This window comes from Vitis riparia, chromosome 14 (genome assembly GCF_004353265.1).
Source record: "Vitis riparia cultivar Riparia Gloire de Montpellier isolate 1030 chromosome 14, EGFV_Vit.rip_1.0, whole genome shotgun sequence".
In the NCBI taxonomy this organism is placed as follows: Eukaryota; Viridiplantae; Streptophyta; class Magnoliopsida; order Vitales; family Vitaceae; genus Vitis; species Vitis riparia.
The window spans coordinates 1,152,667-1,169,220 of NC_048444.1; the positions used below are offsets into that span (position 1 = coordinate 1,152,667).

At 30.9% G+C, this 16,554-nt stretch overlaps 1 protein-coding gene across 5 annotated transcripts in view; it reads right to left on the reverse strand.

The window, feature by feature from the left end:
* LOC117930752 (probable leucine-rich repeat receptor-like protein kinase At1g35710) overlaps positions 1-8,835 on the reverse strand; it is a 28,979-nt gene extending 20,144 nt beyond the window's left edge. For 2 of the 5 annotated variants that reach the window (XM_034851445.1, XM_034851450.1), the window contains exon 1: positions 7,765-8,835. In XM_034851445.1, coding sequence (XP_034707336.1) covers positions 7,765-8,823 — 1,059 coding nt within the window. In that variant the 5' untranslated portion in view covers positions 8,824-8,835. Of the gene's footprint in view, positions 1-5,866; positions 6,315-6,542 lie in introns of those variants that run through there. The other 3 variants (XM_034851443.1, XM_034851447.1, XM_034851444.1) reach the window with 3 other exon arrangements.
* Between the last annotated feature and the right edge of the window lie 7,719 nt (positions 8,836-16,554).

Genomic DNA, 16,554 nt, shown 5'->3' on the forward strand with positions numbered 1-16,554 from the left:
TTGTTTTTCTCTCTTCTCCTCTTTCTCTCTAATGACTGTCCGAAACTCCAAATCCGATCTCCACCGTTAATATTGAAGATACATGAGCCACGAACCTCTCCTTCAAATTTCAACTCGATCGGACCACGGACGAAGCGGGATCGGACATTTGATGAAATCTGGGCATGATGAGAAAAACCTGCGTTTTTCTCTCTTCTCCTCTTTCTTTATAATGACTTTCCGAAACTCCAAATCTGATCTTCACCGTTCAGGTTGAAGATAAATGAGTCACAAAACTCTCCTCCAAATTTCAGCTCAATCGGACCACAGACGAAGTAGGATCGGACCTTTGATGAAATCTGGATGAGAAAAACTTGCGTTTTTCTCTCTTCTCTTCTTTCTCACTAAAAACGGTGGCTCTCTCCCTTCTTTCTTGTCTTCCAAAAGTTAGGGTTTTCAATGGAGACTTTATAACAAATTCTAAAATACCATGCATGTCCTTTTTCAATAAATTAAAAATAGTATTCTTTATTTCATCTTTCAATAATAATTTTTATATATTAAACGCATAATGAATTTATATTGTTTAATTATTTGATATTTTAGTTTGATGTTGGTTTAATTTGAATATTGATATTTTAAAAAAAAACTAATTTAATAGAATGAGCTTAATAGATTGTATTGATACAAACTATAAAAAAATTAATATAAAATAATAAAAAAATAATTTATTAGGATTTTATTTTATTTATATCCAATTTTTTTCAAAAAACCTTAATGTAGCAACTTTATGTCATTAATATTAATGTCAATTTACCATAATTAATTTATAGAATAAAATTCTAATATCAAAATTTGTATAAGTTAACTTAAAAACAAAAATTTTTAAAGTCAATACAACTATGACACTTATTAGGAGCGTCATTACATACCCATCAAATAATGATGCTTATAATAAGTATCAAGGTAAATAATAAAACTATGATGCTTCTTATAAGCGTCATTATATACACAGTTATAAGGAAAAAGATGACATCAAATAATGACACTTATAATAAGTATCAAGATAAATAATACAACTATGACACTTCTTATAAGCGTCATTGTATACCCTCAATAATGACGCTTTTAGAAAGCGTCATAAAATAAAACGTCATTAATTTCAATTTTTGTAGTAGTGATATGATTCATGATCTTGGTCTACTGAAACAAATTTCAACCAACTAAATTTAGTGGAGAGAAGCCATAAATGAAATTTCTGTCTCAACTCAAGTGGATTGTAAAAAGGATGTGTTTGGAACGTGGAACAAGGAATGAGAATAAATGTTTGTTTCTATTCTTATTCTTTTTAAATAGGAATGAATTTGATAATTCTAATTCTTGTGTTTAAATGCATATAAGAATACAATATTGAAATGATAATTTGTTTCCTTTTCAATGTTAAGTAAAAATGAGAATAAAAATGAAAAAAAATCTCACATTGTACATAGTTTAAAATCATTTTTTATTTTCAATGTTAAGTAACAATATTTCTATTTTATTTGAGTTTATATTTTTAACACGATTATTATTCATGTCGAGTTTGGGTTGAACTATATTATAGAATACTTAGACTTTGACACGACACGAACACGAACCACCAACACAAATTGTCACCCTTACGTCTATCCTACATTATGTTTGTCATTTTTCCCTTCTCCTCCATGTCACCTTCTCTAAACACTTATTTATTTATTTATTTTATATTCTTGCTACGCTTTCCTCTATCAAACCTTTTTAATTTTAATTTTTTTCCTCTCTCATCTTTTTATAGATATTGATTTTAATCATTTTTAATACATTAAACATAAAAAATAAGATATAAAAAATAATTAAAGAGGAAAAATTTAATATAAATATAAATGCATAATGGAAAAAAATAAAAATATTACCCCCCAAATAAACACCTGCTAATTTCAAATATTAATTATAATAACACATTTTATATTTTAGGGTCCATATTTGAAAATAAATTATGTTTTATTATTTAAAGGTTTAACTAAGACATAATATTTTTTTTATATTAATGTTAAATAAAATATATTTTTTTCATAAATCTTATGACATATAAATAAAAGAAAAAATATTTGTCATATTATTTTATTATTTATATTATTTAAAAATTTTAATTTGTCATATCAAAATTATTATCAACGATCATGATTTTAGCTTTTTGGTTATGATTTCAACTTCTTCTTTTTTTTGGTAAAAATTTTTAATTTTATATAAAATAAAAACAAGAGAATATATTTTTTAATACTTAATTTTCACTTGTTGTAATTTCTTTTCTTCAACCAGAATATTCCACTTCTTCGCATCTTGATAAGTTTCTATTTATTATCTAACTGGCATTAAGTTGCACATTACCTGAAGAATCCACCCTTTTGTAGAAAGAACATTGATCCATTACTCGGTCAAATATTGAGTTCATTGTTCTTAGAAGAAGAAGCCCCTGTCCTAAGATTAGTGGAGTATAATATCTCCACTGATATGATTCAGTTTTGTTGGACGCCTAATGACAAAAGGAAGTAGCACCTATGAAAGCATGCCTAAAATATATGAAGCAATGAAACACCTATTTCAGCCACTGATATACATTGATTATTTTAGTGGGAAATTTTAATTAAGACAAGTGACAAATATTTATTACGGATGTTTGCATTTCACCATTACACATGTATATTTAGTGGGAAATATTTCGGAATCACGCACCAAGTCAAGCCACTCTTTTTTCAATCTACGGATAAAGTCTCTAATGTTGTGTCCACGTGATTCATGACATTGGCCCTCCCAAACAAATCTGAATCACCTTAGTGGGGAGACTGCCATGATTAAAGTTCTTGATCTCCGCCCACTCAAGTGGATTGAGATAGAAGTCATAAAAGTAATGTGTACATTACTTTTACGTACCCCAAAAAATGCAAAGCTTTCAAACACCATGAATCAAAATGTGAATAGGCATTCTTTTCCAAAGCCAACTTTTGAAAACTTTATATGTGTACGGTTTTGTAAAATTTTCTAAATCACATGCATGGATGATTCAAAGAACTTTTAGAGGTCTAGCTCTGGTATCATTATCACTGTCACATAATTCATAACTAAAGACTAAGACTTTGAAATTAAAAATAATGAAGCAAGATGTCGCTGGGATAGAATTTTCTAACAACCTTTGGGAATTTCTACAATATTACATAAAAAATAAAAATAAAAAACTTGAAAAATCAAATCAAATGAAAAAAATTCTTTATGTAAATTTTTTTCAAATTTAATTTTTTAAGAGTAATTTTAAAGAATATAAAATACCTTTATATATTTTTTTTTATAAAACTTTCTACATCTATATGAAAATCACCGGTGTCTTTTTATTTTTAAAGGCAAAAATTAAGAAATGGATCCAAATAGATGCTAAATAAAGTATTTTTCAAAAAATCTACGATCAAAAACTAGAATTTTAAGCATCACTAAGCCTAATAATAATAAAGATTTAAAAACAACCCTTCATTCCTCAAATCATTGTCCTTTTATTTTCTTGCATATCCATGTAGCTTGCAATGATCTCAATTTTCATACCTAGATCTCATTCTTTTGTACTATGTGGAAATCCTAATTAAACCAAAATTATGTTTCCTTATTATATTATAATTATTAATAGTCGAGTTTGGTTTCTTGTTAGGATTTGAAATCCCAAATTTATTACTTGTTTTTATAATTGGTTTCTTGATGATAACGCTGTCTGCCTGCTTATCTTCAGGCTGGAGCAGCTGTAGTTGTTGCAGAGAAGAAACCTCATAGAAAGTCGCAACTTCTTCCTTCACTGTCGCCCATGAAGAGTGGATGTATCAATGCAATTGCTGTTTAAATCTCGACCAAAACATCAGAATTAGAAACTTGCACACTGTAGTCTGGAAACAAGCACACCTATACACATATATACACCAAGTCACCGAATTCTACACATGGGCATTGGCTTACATTTCGGCATGTTTTATTCCATTGAAAAGCTAAAAGGTTACTCCTGCAATGCAAAACAAATTCCGAAAACTCAAATTGGTGGCACAATCTTATGTGCTTCACTTCAGGGCAAACCCTCAACCCAACTACTTGGGGCCTAACCTTTTTTAGCCATTAACTCTTCCGAGGAACACGGAGGCCTAAAGCCAAAAACTGAACATGCAATTCGCGAACGAGGATAACAAGCCTTAGCCCATTTACAGGACCATTCATTGGCGAGTTCTCAACGGTCAGGCGGGAAAATGGTAGTGTTCCATCCCCTCTCGATGGCTGCCGTCATGACTTGCTTGCTCTCCGTCCATATCCACACCACCTTGTGTTGGCGGTACCCCTCCCAGAACTGAACTGCAATTGAGCTCTCTTGCCACTATTATTACTGCTATTAGTAATGGAATTGACTTCCCATGAAATCAATCTGCAACTCTTGGACTTGACTAAGAGCATTGAAGATTAATTAGGATACGAAAATAATAAATCTGAACAAGGGGAAAAAAAGACTAAGGTGGTGTTTGTTTTTTTACTTAATTTTAAATAGAAGCTTAATGCTTAACAGTGTTAAATATTAAGTGGTTTGTTTTTGTAGTATTTTATTTTTATTAGTATTAAAAGGTAAAGAAACACCAATATGATATTTTTTCTATTTAGAAAAAACTACATATTTTGACTTTTTTTATTCGGTAAAAAGTTCATAATAAATTATGAAAAAGTAGAAAAACAAATAATTAAAATACCGAAAACAAATTACTTTCAGCAAAAAGCAAAAAAAAAAACACCTTCTAAGTATGAATGAGAATGATGGGAATTGAGAAGTAGGAAAAGAGAAAAGAACCTGGTTTTGGAGTGAAGAATGACAGTTGTGATGCGGGGATTCCAGCCAATGAAGGAGAGTACACCACACTCATCTCCTGGTTTATGTAGATTTCATCCTAACAAAATGATCAGCATGAATATCAATACATTTCTATATTTTTAGAATAGAAAAATAAAATTTTTAGATTTTTTTAATAATGTTTTTTTTCAATTATTAAATATTTTATAAATTAACATTGATAGTTGAATAGATGATAGGAAAGAAAATGTAAAATATTATTGTAATTTCTTAATATTGCATCACATGTATGTATGCCATTTCATGCTTGGGTGTCATCCTAGTATTTCTACATTCCTGCTAATATTTTTAAGCGCTCTTCTTATACATAATCAAATAATTTTATTTGCTATAGAAAGAATAGATAAGATAGTATTTTAAAATAAAGAGGGTAAGAATGTGTTTGACATAGATTATAAAAAGTGTTTCTAACATTTTTAATATTTGAAAGATGCAAATTTTCAAATATTAAAAAGGTTTAAAACGCTTTCTAAAATCATTACTAAATATATTCTAAATTTATCATCTTCATGTGCAACTATAATCATATTGGAATTATTTAACTTGCTTTTTCCCCACTTTTATTGTACGGTTGTATTTGACAACCAAGATTACAAATTAGATTCATTAGAATGTGAAATGTTAGAATTGTTAAAAGGAAAACAAAAATCAGAAGGATTTTTTTCTAATAAAATGATGATTATTATTAATATAATTTTTTATAAATTGTTAAGCTCTTTTTAGATAGGAGAAACCATGAATGAAAAAAATAAAATGAGATGTCAAATTTTGGCATTAATTTAAAGGAAAAATAAGGACAATGTTAGGATTAATAATCTTATGCAAAGTTTACAAAGCATTGTATATCAATATGATGCAATTCTTTTGATCACATAATGGTATTATTACTCTAGAGAAATAAATAGAAACATTGTATTTGAGTAATTAATGGGAAGGAAATGATACATATACTATAAATTTCTTATTACTAATATGACGAAGGAAAATGATAAAAATAAAATAAAATGTTCCTTCCAATTACATATCAACTCACATGACATTTAAATTTCTTCATTTTTCAATTGCAAAAGTGATATTGCACCAATGGGTTGTGGAAATGACTTGCTAGCGATAAGTCTCCAAGACACTTGTCGCATAGACGGACGAAATCGTGGATTACAATGGAGACATTTGAGTGCCAATGATACTACAAGAGCTACGTCATTAGCAACTCGTGGACTTTTAGGAGATGAAAGACGAGAATCTAATACATCCTTTAATGTTATGTTTTGAGTTGATGAAGATGATAATGAGGTGACAAGATCTCCTGGATGCTTTCCCATTATTGTCTCCAATGCTACCATCCCAAAGCTATAAACGTCGCATTTTTCAGTCACAACCATAGTATAGGCAAACTCTACAATATATATGTAAAAAAATGAATATTTTTGTCAGAAGAAAAAATCTTAATACATGCTTATCAAAAACCAAACACAAAGAAAGCTTATATATAACATGCATATTTTGCAATCTCAAGAAAACTTCTGAAATTTTTTGAGGGTGTGACAATTGAAAATATTAATGTTTTGTAAATTGTTTGTAGGGTAAGCAATGAAACATTAATGAAGGTTATAGTCTAGTTTACCTGGTGCAATATATCCGTATGTGCCTGCAAGAAGGGTTTGATTGGATGAATCAGGATCTAACAATCTTGCAGTGCCAAAATCTGCTACAAAAGCTTCAAGCTTGGAATCTAGAAGAATGTTGTTACTTGATATGTCTCGATGAATGATAGGCAGGGTAGAGTCATGATGCATGTAAGATAAAGCATTAGCAATGCCTTTAACAACATTCACCCTTTTAATCCAATCCAATTCCACAACCTCAACTTCATCCCTTAGCATACAATACAAGCTTCCTTTTTCCATATATTTGTAAACTAGAAACATGCATCTTTTATGTAGACAGAAGCCATGAAGTTTCACAATGTTACGGTGTTGTATTCTTGATAGCATTTGAACTTCATTTTCAAAGCTTTTCAAGCTAGTTGGATCCTCTCTTTCCCATCCATGAAGTTTTTTCAAAGCAACCACCTTCCCGGAAGGCAGCTGTGCTCTATAAACACTCCCATAGCCTCCAGTGCCTATGCAATATTTGATGTCAAAATCCTCGGTTGCTTGGATGATGTCTTGATAAGCAATCACACCATCATAGTCCCATATGGAAAATAGATCTCCATTTTTCACCTTTGTTGTCTCCAATAATTGATTTTTTCTAGTCCTCCGTTTATGGATTAAAAACCCAAGGATTGCAACTGAAAGCAACAAGGTTGCAGATAAAGAAACAACAATGATGAGTATGACTTGGTGTCTTTTCTTGCAATGCGAAAGACCTTTGATTCCATCACATAAACCTTTGTTGTGGTCAAATGCCTCTAGTGGAGCTATAGATTGACCCTCCAATTGATTGTGTGATAAATCAAATAACGCCCACATGTTATTTGAAATAGAAGGAGGAATGGTGCCAGAGAGGTTATTGTGGGAGAGATTGAAGTATATTGCTTCTTTCAAATTTCCCAACTCTAAAGGTATCTTTCCACTTATTAAGTTATTACTGATGTCTAGATGACCCAATTTCTTCAAATTCACTATTTCTTCAGGGATGAAACCACCTATTTGATTCGTACTGAGATCTAGATATAATAAATCCAAAAGATACCCAATTTCAGGAGGGATGGAACCATTGATTTGATTTCCTCTAAGAATAAGAGAAGTTAGATGGGTAAGATTACCAAAAGATGAAGGGATGACACCAGTAAGGCTGTTATAACCCAGATTAAAAAAAATCAGATTCTTCATTTTCCCAATTTCAGGAGGGATAAAACCACTGATTTGATTACCTCCAAGAGTAAGAGAAGTTAGATTGGTGAGATTACCAAAAGATGAAGAGATGACACCAATAAGGTTGTTATAACCCAAATTCAAAATATTCAGATTCTTCAATTTCCCAATTTCAGGAGGAATTGGACCATGTAGTCCGTTATAAGAAAGTTCGAGCAACTCCAGGTTCTTCAATTTCCCAATTTCAGGAGGAATTGGACCATGTAGTCCGTTATAAGAAAGTTCAAGCAACTCTAGGTTTGTCATTTTCCCAATTTGAGGAGGGATAAAACCACTTATTTGATTACTATCAAGATAAAGATAAGTCAGATTGGTAAGATTACCAAAAGATGAAGGGATGACACCAGTAAGGTTGTTATAACCCAAATTCAAAAGCTTCAGATTCTTCATTTTCCCAATTTGAGGAGGGATACAACCACCCATTTGATTACCATAAAGATAAAGATGAGTCAGATTGGTAAGATTACCAAAAGATGATGGGATGACACCGGTAAGGTTGTTATCAAGAAGAATAAAATAAATCAGATCCTTCATTTTCCCAATTTCAGGAGGAATCGAACCATGTAGTAGATTAGAATAAAGGACGAGGTACTCCAACTGAGTGAGGTTAGCCAAGGAAAGAGGTAGCTCACCTGTAAGATTGTTACGACCGAGAGAAAGAACAGTGAGTTGAGTAAGAGTACCTATTTGGTGTGGGATGCTACCATTGAGTCCACAGTCATCAAGCCAGAGCACAACCAGGCTGGGAAATGAAGAAAACTCCAATTTGCTAAGCTCACCCAATTCTTTTCCTGAATCGTAAAGGGAGATTCGAGTCACTCTTCCGGCATCATTGCAATATACACCATCCCAGTCGCAATGAGCAGAGGTAGAATTCCACCAACCGGTGCTGCGCAGAGCCTCTGCCTCATCAGTTGATGAAGATGGTGATGATAATGCATTGGCAAGAGAGAATAACATTATCATCATGATACTGGTAATGGTAACTACTACCACTGCTGGAGAAATTATAATGGAGGACGCCATCTTTAATTCTGTGCAATTAAACCTTACTACACACTTTTATAATGCAAATATAAATATAAATATTGGTTTGTGTCTAAGAAAGAGCCTCTTCCCTTCCTGGAAACACACCAAGTCAAGCAACTCTTTATCAGTCGACTCCTAAAGTCTCTAATAATATTAATATTAATGTCCATGTCATTCATGATTTAATTTCTTGTGTAGACTTTAAGTGGACTGCAATAAAAGTAAATGTGAACACTAATGCTCATCACCAAGCTGGCTCTCTTCTAAAGTAGCAAAGAAGAAAGTAGACAATGAGACAGCCAATTCCCTTGCTGCATGCAACTTTACATTTAAAACCCCTTTTTCTTTTTTATCTAAACCCTTTATAATTTAAATATTTTTAATTAACATAAGTATTTTCTTTAATTTTTTTTAAAGTCTTGATAAATTAATTATTTACCTATTTTTTGCCTTTTAATTTAATATTTCTCCTTACTTAGGTGTTCGAAAATGTGTATCCACTAATTATTTAGTGATTCATGGATAATCATATGATAGGAGATTTTACGTTTTTTCTTGTTATACATAACACATTACTAAAAATGCTATAAAAATATATTTTTTTTATATTTAAACACTAATTGATTTTTTTTTTTTAAAAAAATTCTAATAAAAACACTAATTACAAAAACTACTACAAATTAAGAATGATTTATCTAAAATCAATCCAACATAAGTTCTAAATAATGTGATCATGTCACTCAATTAAGCTTACACCTTGTTTATTTTCAATCATGGATTTTTGGAAGATTTCATAATGAATGAAGCAATATTTTCCAAGATTTATTCCCAATCATGGATTTTTGGAAAATTCCATAATGAATGAAGCAATATTTTCCAAGGGCTTTTGGAAAACCCCACGAAGTTTCACATGAAAATGTTGTTTGATAAGTCAAACAAAATGGAAAGAATGACCACAAACACAAATGATTAAAAGAAATTTAAAGGTCAAATAAAACATTCCTAATGAGTCAACAAATTAAATTATGTATAATTTATATAGTATGAATTTATTGACTTATTATAAAACTAAATAAAGACTTGAGAAAAATGAAACAATACAATCAAAATGAGAATGTGATAAAAATTTTCAAAAATCTTTGAAAAACTACACAATATTATCTAAAACTAGGTAAAGATCGATTGGACAAAAACAAAATATAAACAATAACAAATTATAAAAATTAAATAAAATTTTAGGGAAAACCTTTAAATTATGGAGCAAAAGAAAATTTGAAGTTCACATAAAAAATTTATGATAATTACTTAGGCTGTGTGTGAATATATTTTCTATTTTTCATTTTAAAAAATATAAATTGTACATAAGATAGGGATTGACTTTGTATTCTTATATAAAATACTTTGGTACTACTCTTGTTTCAAAAAGCAAAAACTGTTTTATTTTTTGACACCTACAATCAATATAAGTGGTTCTAAAAAACTCTCTTCCCGGAAGAACCCCAAGTCAGACAATTCTTTTTCAGCCTACTACTACAATCTCTGATCTTGGCGTATGTCCACATGATTCATGATATTGACCCATTGAAACAACTCTCAATTAGGAGGCCCCATGAATGAAATTTCCTGTTTCCACTCAAGTGGATTGTAATAAAAGTAAATGTGAACATCAATGCTCATCACCCAACTGGCTCTTTTCTAATATACAAAGAAGGCAGCAGACAATGACAGCCACTTCCCTTGTTGCATGCAAGTTTAAACATTTAAAACCTCTTTTTCTTTCCTATCTAAATCCTTTATAATTATATATATATATATATATATATATATATATATATTAATTCACACAAGTATTTTCTTTGAAGTCTTTGATTAATTAATTATTTACTTCCATAAAAAAATTAATATATTGAATCTTATGAGAGTATGGTGCCATTTTCCTCTTCAATTTAATATTTCTCCTTGATTAAGTGTTCAAAATTTGTTTGCACTGATTATTTATTTCTATAAAAATGAAATACATCTTCAACAGATAATCATATGAACACAAAAAATATGGGCTAGGGAATAATTTCCAAGAGCATGCAATTGAAATCCATTAAACAATGACACCCCATATTCCACGTTAGATAGGCTTTCCCATAAAAAACATTGATGTTGATCAATGTTGGATTTGTTCACCGATTTTTCCAAGCTGCACCATGTTTTCCCTAAAGACCAAAGAAGACGACTTCAATGAGTCAACTGGATATAAAGAATGATAAGTCACAAAAGATATATAAGAAAAATCTTTATTTATTTATTTATTTATTTGAGAAATTACGGGTTTGATATATTCTTCAAAACCACTTTTAAAATTTTAGCTAATCATCTAGAATGATACATGGATAATTACATGGTAGGAGATTTTATATTTTTTATGTTATATATGATACATTACTAAAAAGGTATAAAAATAATTTTTTGTTACATCTAAATATATAATACATTATTAAAAACGTTATGAAAATATTTTTTTGTTACATCTAAATACTAATGGATTTTTCTTAAAAAGTTTTTCTAGTAGAAACACTAATAACAAAAAGTACTACAAATTAAGGATTTTTTAATTAAAATAGATTGTAAATGGGTTCTAAATAATGTGATTACTCAATCAAGTTTATACGTTATTTATTCCTAATAATGGATATTTGGAAGATTTCATAATGATGAATGTGACAAAAATTTTCAAGGGGCTTTGAAAAGCTTTTTGGAAGATTTCACAATGATGAATGAAGCAATATTTTTCAAAGAGTTTTGGAAGATTTCATAATGATGAATGTGGCAATAATTTCCAAGGGGCTTTGGAAAACTTTAGAAGATTTTACGTGAAAAGGAGAAAGACTTGATAAGTCGAACAAAATTAAAAGAATCACCCTTCACAAACACAAATGATTAAAATAAAATTTAAAGGTCAAATAAAATATTCATAATGAGTTAACAAATTAAATTACTTATGATTTACACATTATGAATTTGTTGACTTATTATGAAACCAAATAAAGACTTGAAAAAAACAAAACGACACAATCAAAATGAGAGCGAGATAAAATTTTCCAAGAATATTCTTTGAAAAACTACACAATAAGACAAAAAACTAGATAAAAGTCTTGACAAAAATAATACAAAAATATAATAAATTATAAAAGTTGAATAAATTTTAGGGAAAGTTTTTAAATCATGAAGTAAATAAAAAATTAAAAGAAAATTTGAAGTTGAAATAAAATATTCATGATAATCACTAAGTTTACATTTCATATGTTTCTATTTTTTTATTTTTTTAAAATAGAAATGTTAGATAAACAAAAGAATTTACCATGTATTCTTATACCAAATACTTTGATATTACTTCTCTCATTTCCAAAAGCAAAAGTTGCTTGGTTTTTTGACTCCTAGAACCAATATAAGTGCTTTAGAATATTAGTGTTTAAGAGACTACCTTCTCGAAAACACCCCGAGTCAGGCAACTCATTTTCATTCTACTACATCCCAAGAGAGGCAACTCATTTTCAGTCTACTACTACCATATGTAATATTGGTGATCACATGATTCATGATCTTGGTCTACTGAAAACAAATGTCAATTACCTAAACTTAGTGGAGAGACCACTATGAATGAAATTTATGTTGGTGTCTACGTGATTCTCTTACTGACCACCCACCTGGCTCTCTTCTAACCTAACAAAAAAGGTAGACAATGACAGTCTATTCCCTTGCTGCAAGTTTACGTCTGAAAGAAAACAATTTATATTCAATTATTCATCACATGAATATAATTTTCTGTCCTATCTAAAAGACCTTCGGAATTTAAGTATTTTTAATATATGACATAAAAACTCTTTCTATCTTATCTTGTATTTTTGGAAAAAATGGCATAAGGTATAATAGAATTGAAATATTTGAAAAACAATTGTTGCGACGATAGAAACTTTGATGCAAACATCAGAATACAAAAATAAAATAATAAACACAAATGGTACACGAAGTTTTAACTTGATTCGGCTAATCATGCCTACGTCCACGAATAAAAAATAATCATTCCACTATATAATAGAGAATATTACATAGGATGGAACTAGAACATTATAGAGAACATAACCAGATTCAATTATTGGGTTATCGAAACATCTCATGTTTCCCCGTTCTTCGTATCCCTACCCTACCACAAGCCCTCTCGCTCCACCGGGTACCTTTCGTTCTTCCTCACATCTCTATTCACCTCGTATAGTCTTTATAGACCCATTTCCATCTCATAACTTTTTTCCCCTTATGATCTGACATATTTATAGAGATATTTCCAACAACCTTTTTTATTCTATAAGAAAGTTTAATATTACAATAATATATCAATTTAAAAATATTCTATACAATATTCTTTACAAAAAGAGAAACTACACTAATTAGGGATTTGAGATATTTCCTTACAATCTCCACATTGGACCAAATTCCATGAAGTCAATCCTCAGCCTCTGCATGACACAAACATTTTTTTTTATATCATATCACCACGAGAGAGCAATCAACTCTACCTTCACTGAAAATTCATTTTGTTTTCATCTTATGTGCTCTGTGATCTTTTACTCATCCAGAAATCTTCAACTCAAACTCTGATACCAATTTGTTGCAATGATGGAAATTTTGATGCAAACATCGTTAATCAAGAACACAAAGATAAAATAATAAATACAAATAGTACACAAGATTTTAAGATGGTTCAACCAACCATGCCTACGTCAACGGATGATAGAAAATCATTCCACTATACAATAGATAATATTACAGAGGAAAGAACCAGAACATTACAGATGATATAACCAGATATAATTATTGGGTTCTTAAAATATCCCATGTTTCCCCACTCTTCGTACGTTTATCTTACCACGAGCCCTCTCACATCTCTATCCACCTCGTATAGTCTTTACAAACCCATCTCCATTTCATAACTTTTCTCCTCATGACCTAAAATATTTATAGAGATATTTTCAACAACCTTACTTATTCTACGAAGAAGTCTGATATTACAATAATATATCAACCTAAAAATATTCTATACAATATTTTTTACAAAAAAGAAATTCATACTAAATAGGAATTTGGGACACTTACTAATAACAACACTGTTTGTTTTTTCAAAACAAAAAGATTAAAATGTGTTTTATTTTATAGAGGGAGCATCATTAATATTCTTAAAACATAATAACTAAAAGAATTAAGTGCACACATGAAATTAATGTATTTACATCATTTTTTACCTTCCATTATTTTCTTTTACCTTTTTTTTTTCTTTTTGATTATTATGACTAAGACAAATGTAGGGTTTTTTTTTTTTTCAACAAGTAATGATGAATCATTTCTCTTCTAAATTTTTGTTTTCTATATCAATGATGATGGGTTTATACTTTATATTTTATTTTATTTTCATTTAATTTTTTTTTCAATATTAAATTGTCACTTTCTTGTTATTTCTTTTCTTCAATAAGAATATTCTACTTCTTTGACCCTTAGTCATTTTCCACTTATTATCTAACTGATATCAGGTTTCATATTACGAAGAATTCACCCCCATTGAACTTGTTCGTAGAAAGAATACCCATTACTCCGTCAAATATTGAGTTCATCCTTTTCAAAAGAGGCCCCTACCCAAAATTTAGTGGAGTATGCTATCTCCACTAATACGGTCACAGTTTTGTTGGATGCCTAATGACATAAAGAACTAGCACCTTTAAAAGCATGTCTAACATGAAGCAATGAAACATTTATACTAACCACTTGAATGGCGATGGCAACTACCACCACTGCTGTAGAAATAATATTGGAGGACACCATTTCAATTCAATCTATATTACTTTATTCAGTGCAATTAAATCGTAACTATTACACACTTTTATACTGCAAATACAAATATAAATATAAATATTGGTTGGTGTCCAAGAAAGAGACTCATCCCTTCTCGGAAGCACACCAAGTCAAGCAAATATTTTTCAGTCTAGTGCTGAAGTCTCTAATATTAATATTAATGTCCACGTAATTTATGACTTAATTTCTGGTGGACTGCACTAAAAGAAAATGTCCATTTTCCTCTTGCATTTAATATTTCTCCTTGGTTTGGTGTTCAAAATGTGTATGAACACTAGGGCATAGTTTCTAGGAGCTTGCAATTCAAATCCATTAAGCAACTGCACCCACCCCAGATTCCATAAGTTAGGTAGGCTTCCCCTCAAATAAGTTGAAGAAAAAACCATTGATGTATCAATGATGGATTTATTCATTGAATCTTCCAAGCCTACACCACGTTTACGCAAAAGGCCAATGAGAAGACTTAGAAGACTCAATCGAATTTAAAGAATGACAAGTAATAAAACTAGATATAGAGACTTTGAGAAAAACAAAATGTAGACCATAACAAATTATGAAATTTTATAAAAGAAATTTAATTTAAAATTTAAATAAAACATTTATGATCATTACAAAGGTTATGTTTAGATATAATTTTTATTTTTTCTTCTTAAAATTAGAAACTATACATAAGATAGGAATTTACCTTGTATTTTTTTACAAAATACTTTGGTACTACTTCTCTTGTTTCCAAAAAATAAAAGTGCTTTATTTTTAAACTTTTTCCTCATGGAGTTAATATAAGAGACCCCCCAAACACACACCAAGTCAAGCCAGTGTTTTTCAGTCCACGACTAAAACCTCCAATATTGGTGTCTACGTGATTCTCTTGCTGACCACCCACCTGGCTCTCTTCTAACCTAACAAAAAATGTAGACAATGACAGTCTATTCCCTTGCTGCAAGTTTACGTCTGAAGACTCCCCGCCCCCGCCAGAAACACACACCAAGTCAAGCCAGTGTTTTTCAGTCCACAGCTAAAATCTCCAATATTGGTGTCTACGTGATTCTCTTGCTGACCACCCACCTGGCTCTCTTCTAACCTAACAAAAAATGTAGACAATGACAGTCTATTCCCTTGCTGCAAGTTTACGTTTGAAGACTCCCCGCCCCCCCCCCCCCCCAGAAACACACACCAAGTCAAGCCAGTCTTCTTCAGTCCACGGCTAAAATCTGCAATATTGGTGTCTACGTGATTCTCTTGCTGACCACTCACCTGGCTCTCTTCTAACCTAACAAAAAATGTAGACAATGACAGTCTATTCCCTTGCTGCAAGTTTATGTCTGAAGACTCCCCGCCCCCGCCAGAAACACACACCAAGTCAAGCCAGTGTTTTTCAGTCCACGACTAAAATCTCCAATATTGGTGTCTACGTGATTCTCTTGCTGACCACTCACCTGGCTCTCTTCTAACCTAACAAAAAATGTAGACAATGACAGTCTATTCCCTTGCTGCAAGTTTACGTCTGAAGACTCCGCGCCCCCGCCAGAAACACACACCAAGTCAAGCCAGTGTTTTTCAGTCCACAGATAAAATCTCCAATATTGGTGTCTACGTGATTCTCTTGCTGACCACCCACCTGGCTCTCTTCTAACCTAACAAAAAATGTAGACAATGACAGTCTATTCCCTTGCTGCAAGTTTACGTTTGAAGACTCCCCGCCCCCCCAGAAACACACACCAAGTCAAGCCAGTCTTCTTCAGTCCACAGCTAAAATCTGCAATATTGGTGTCTACGTGATTCTCTTGCTGACCACTCACCTGGCTCTCTTCTAACCTAACAAAAAATGTAGACAAT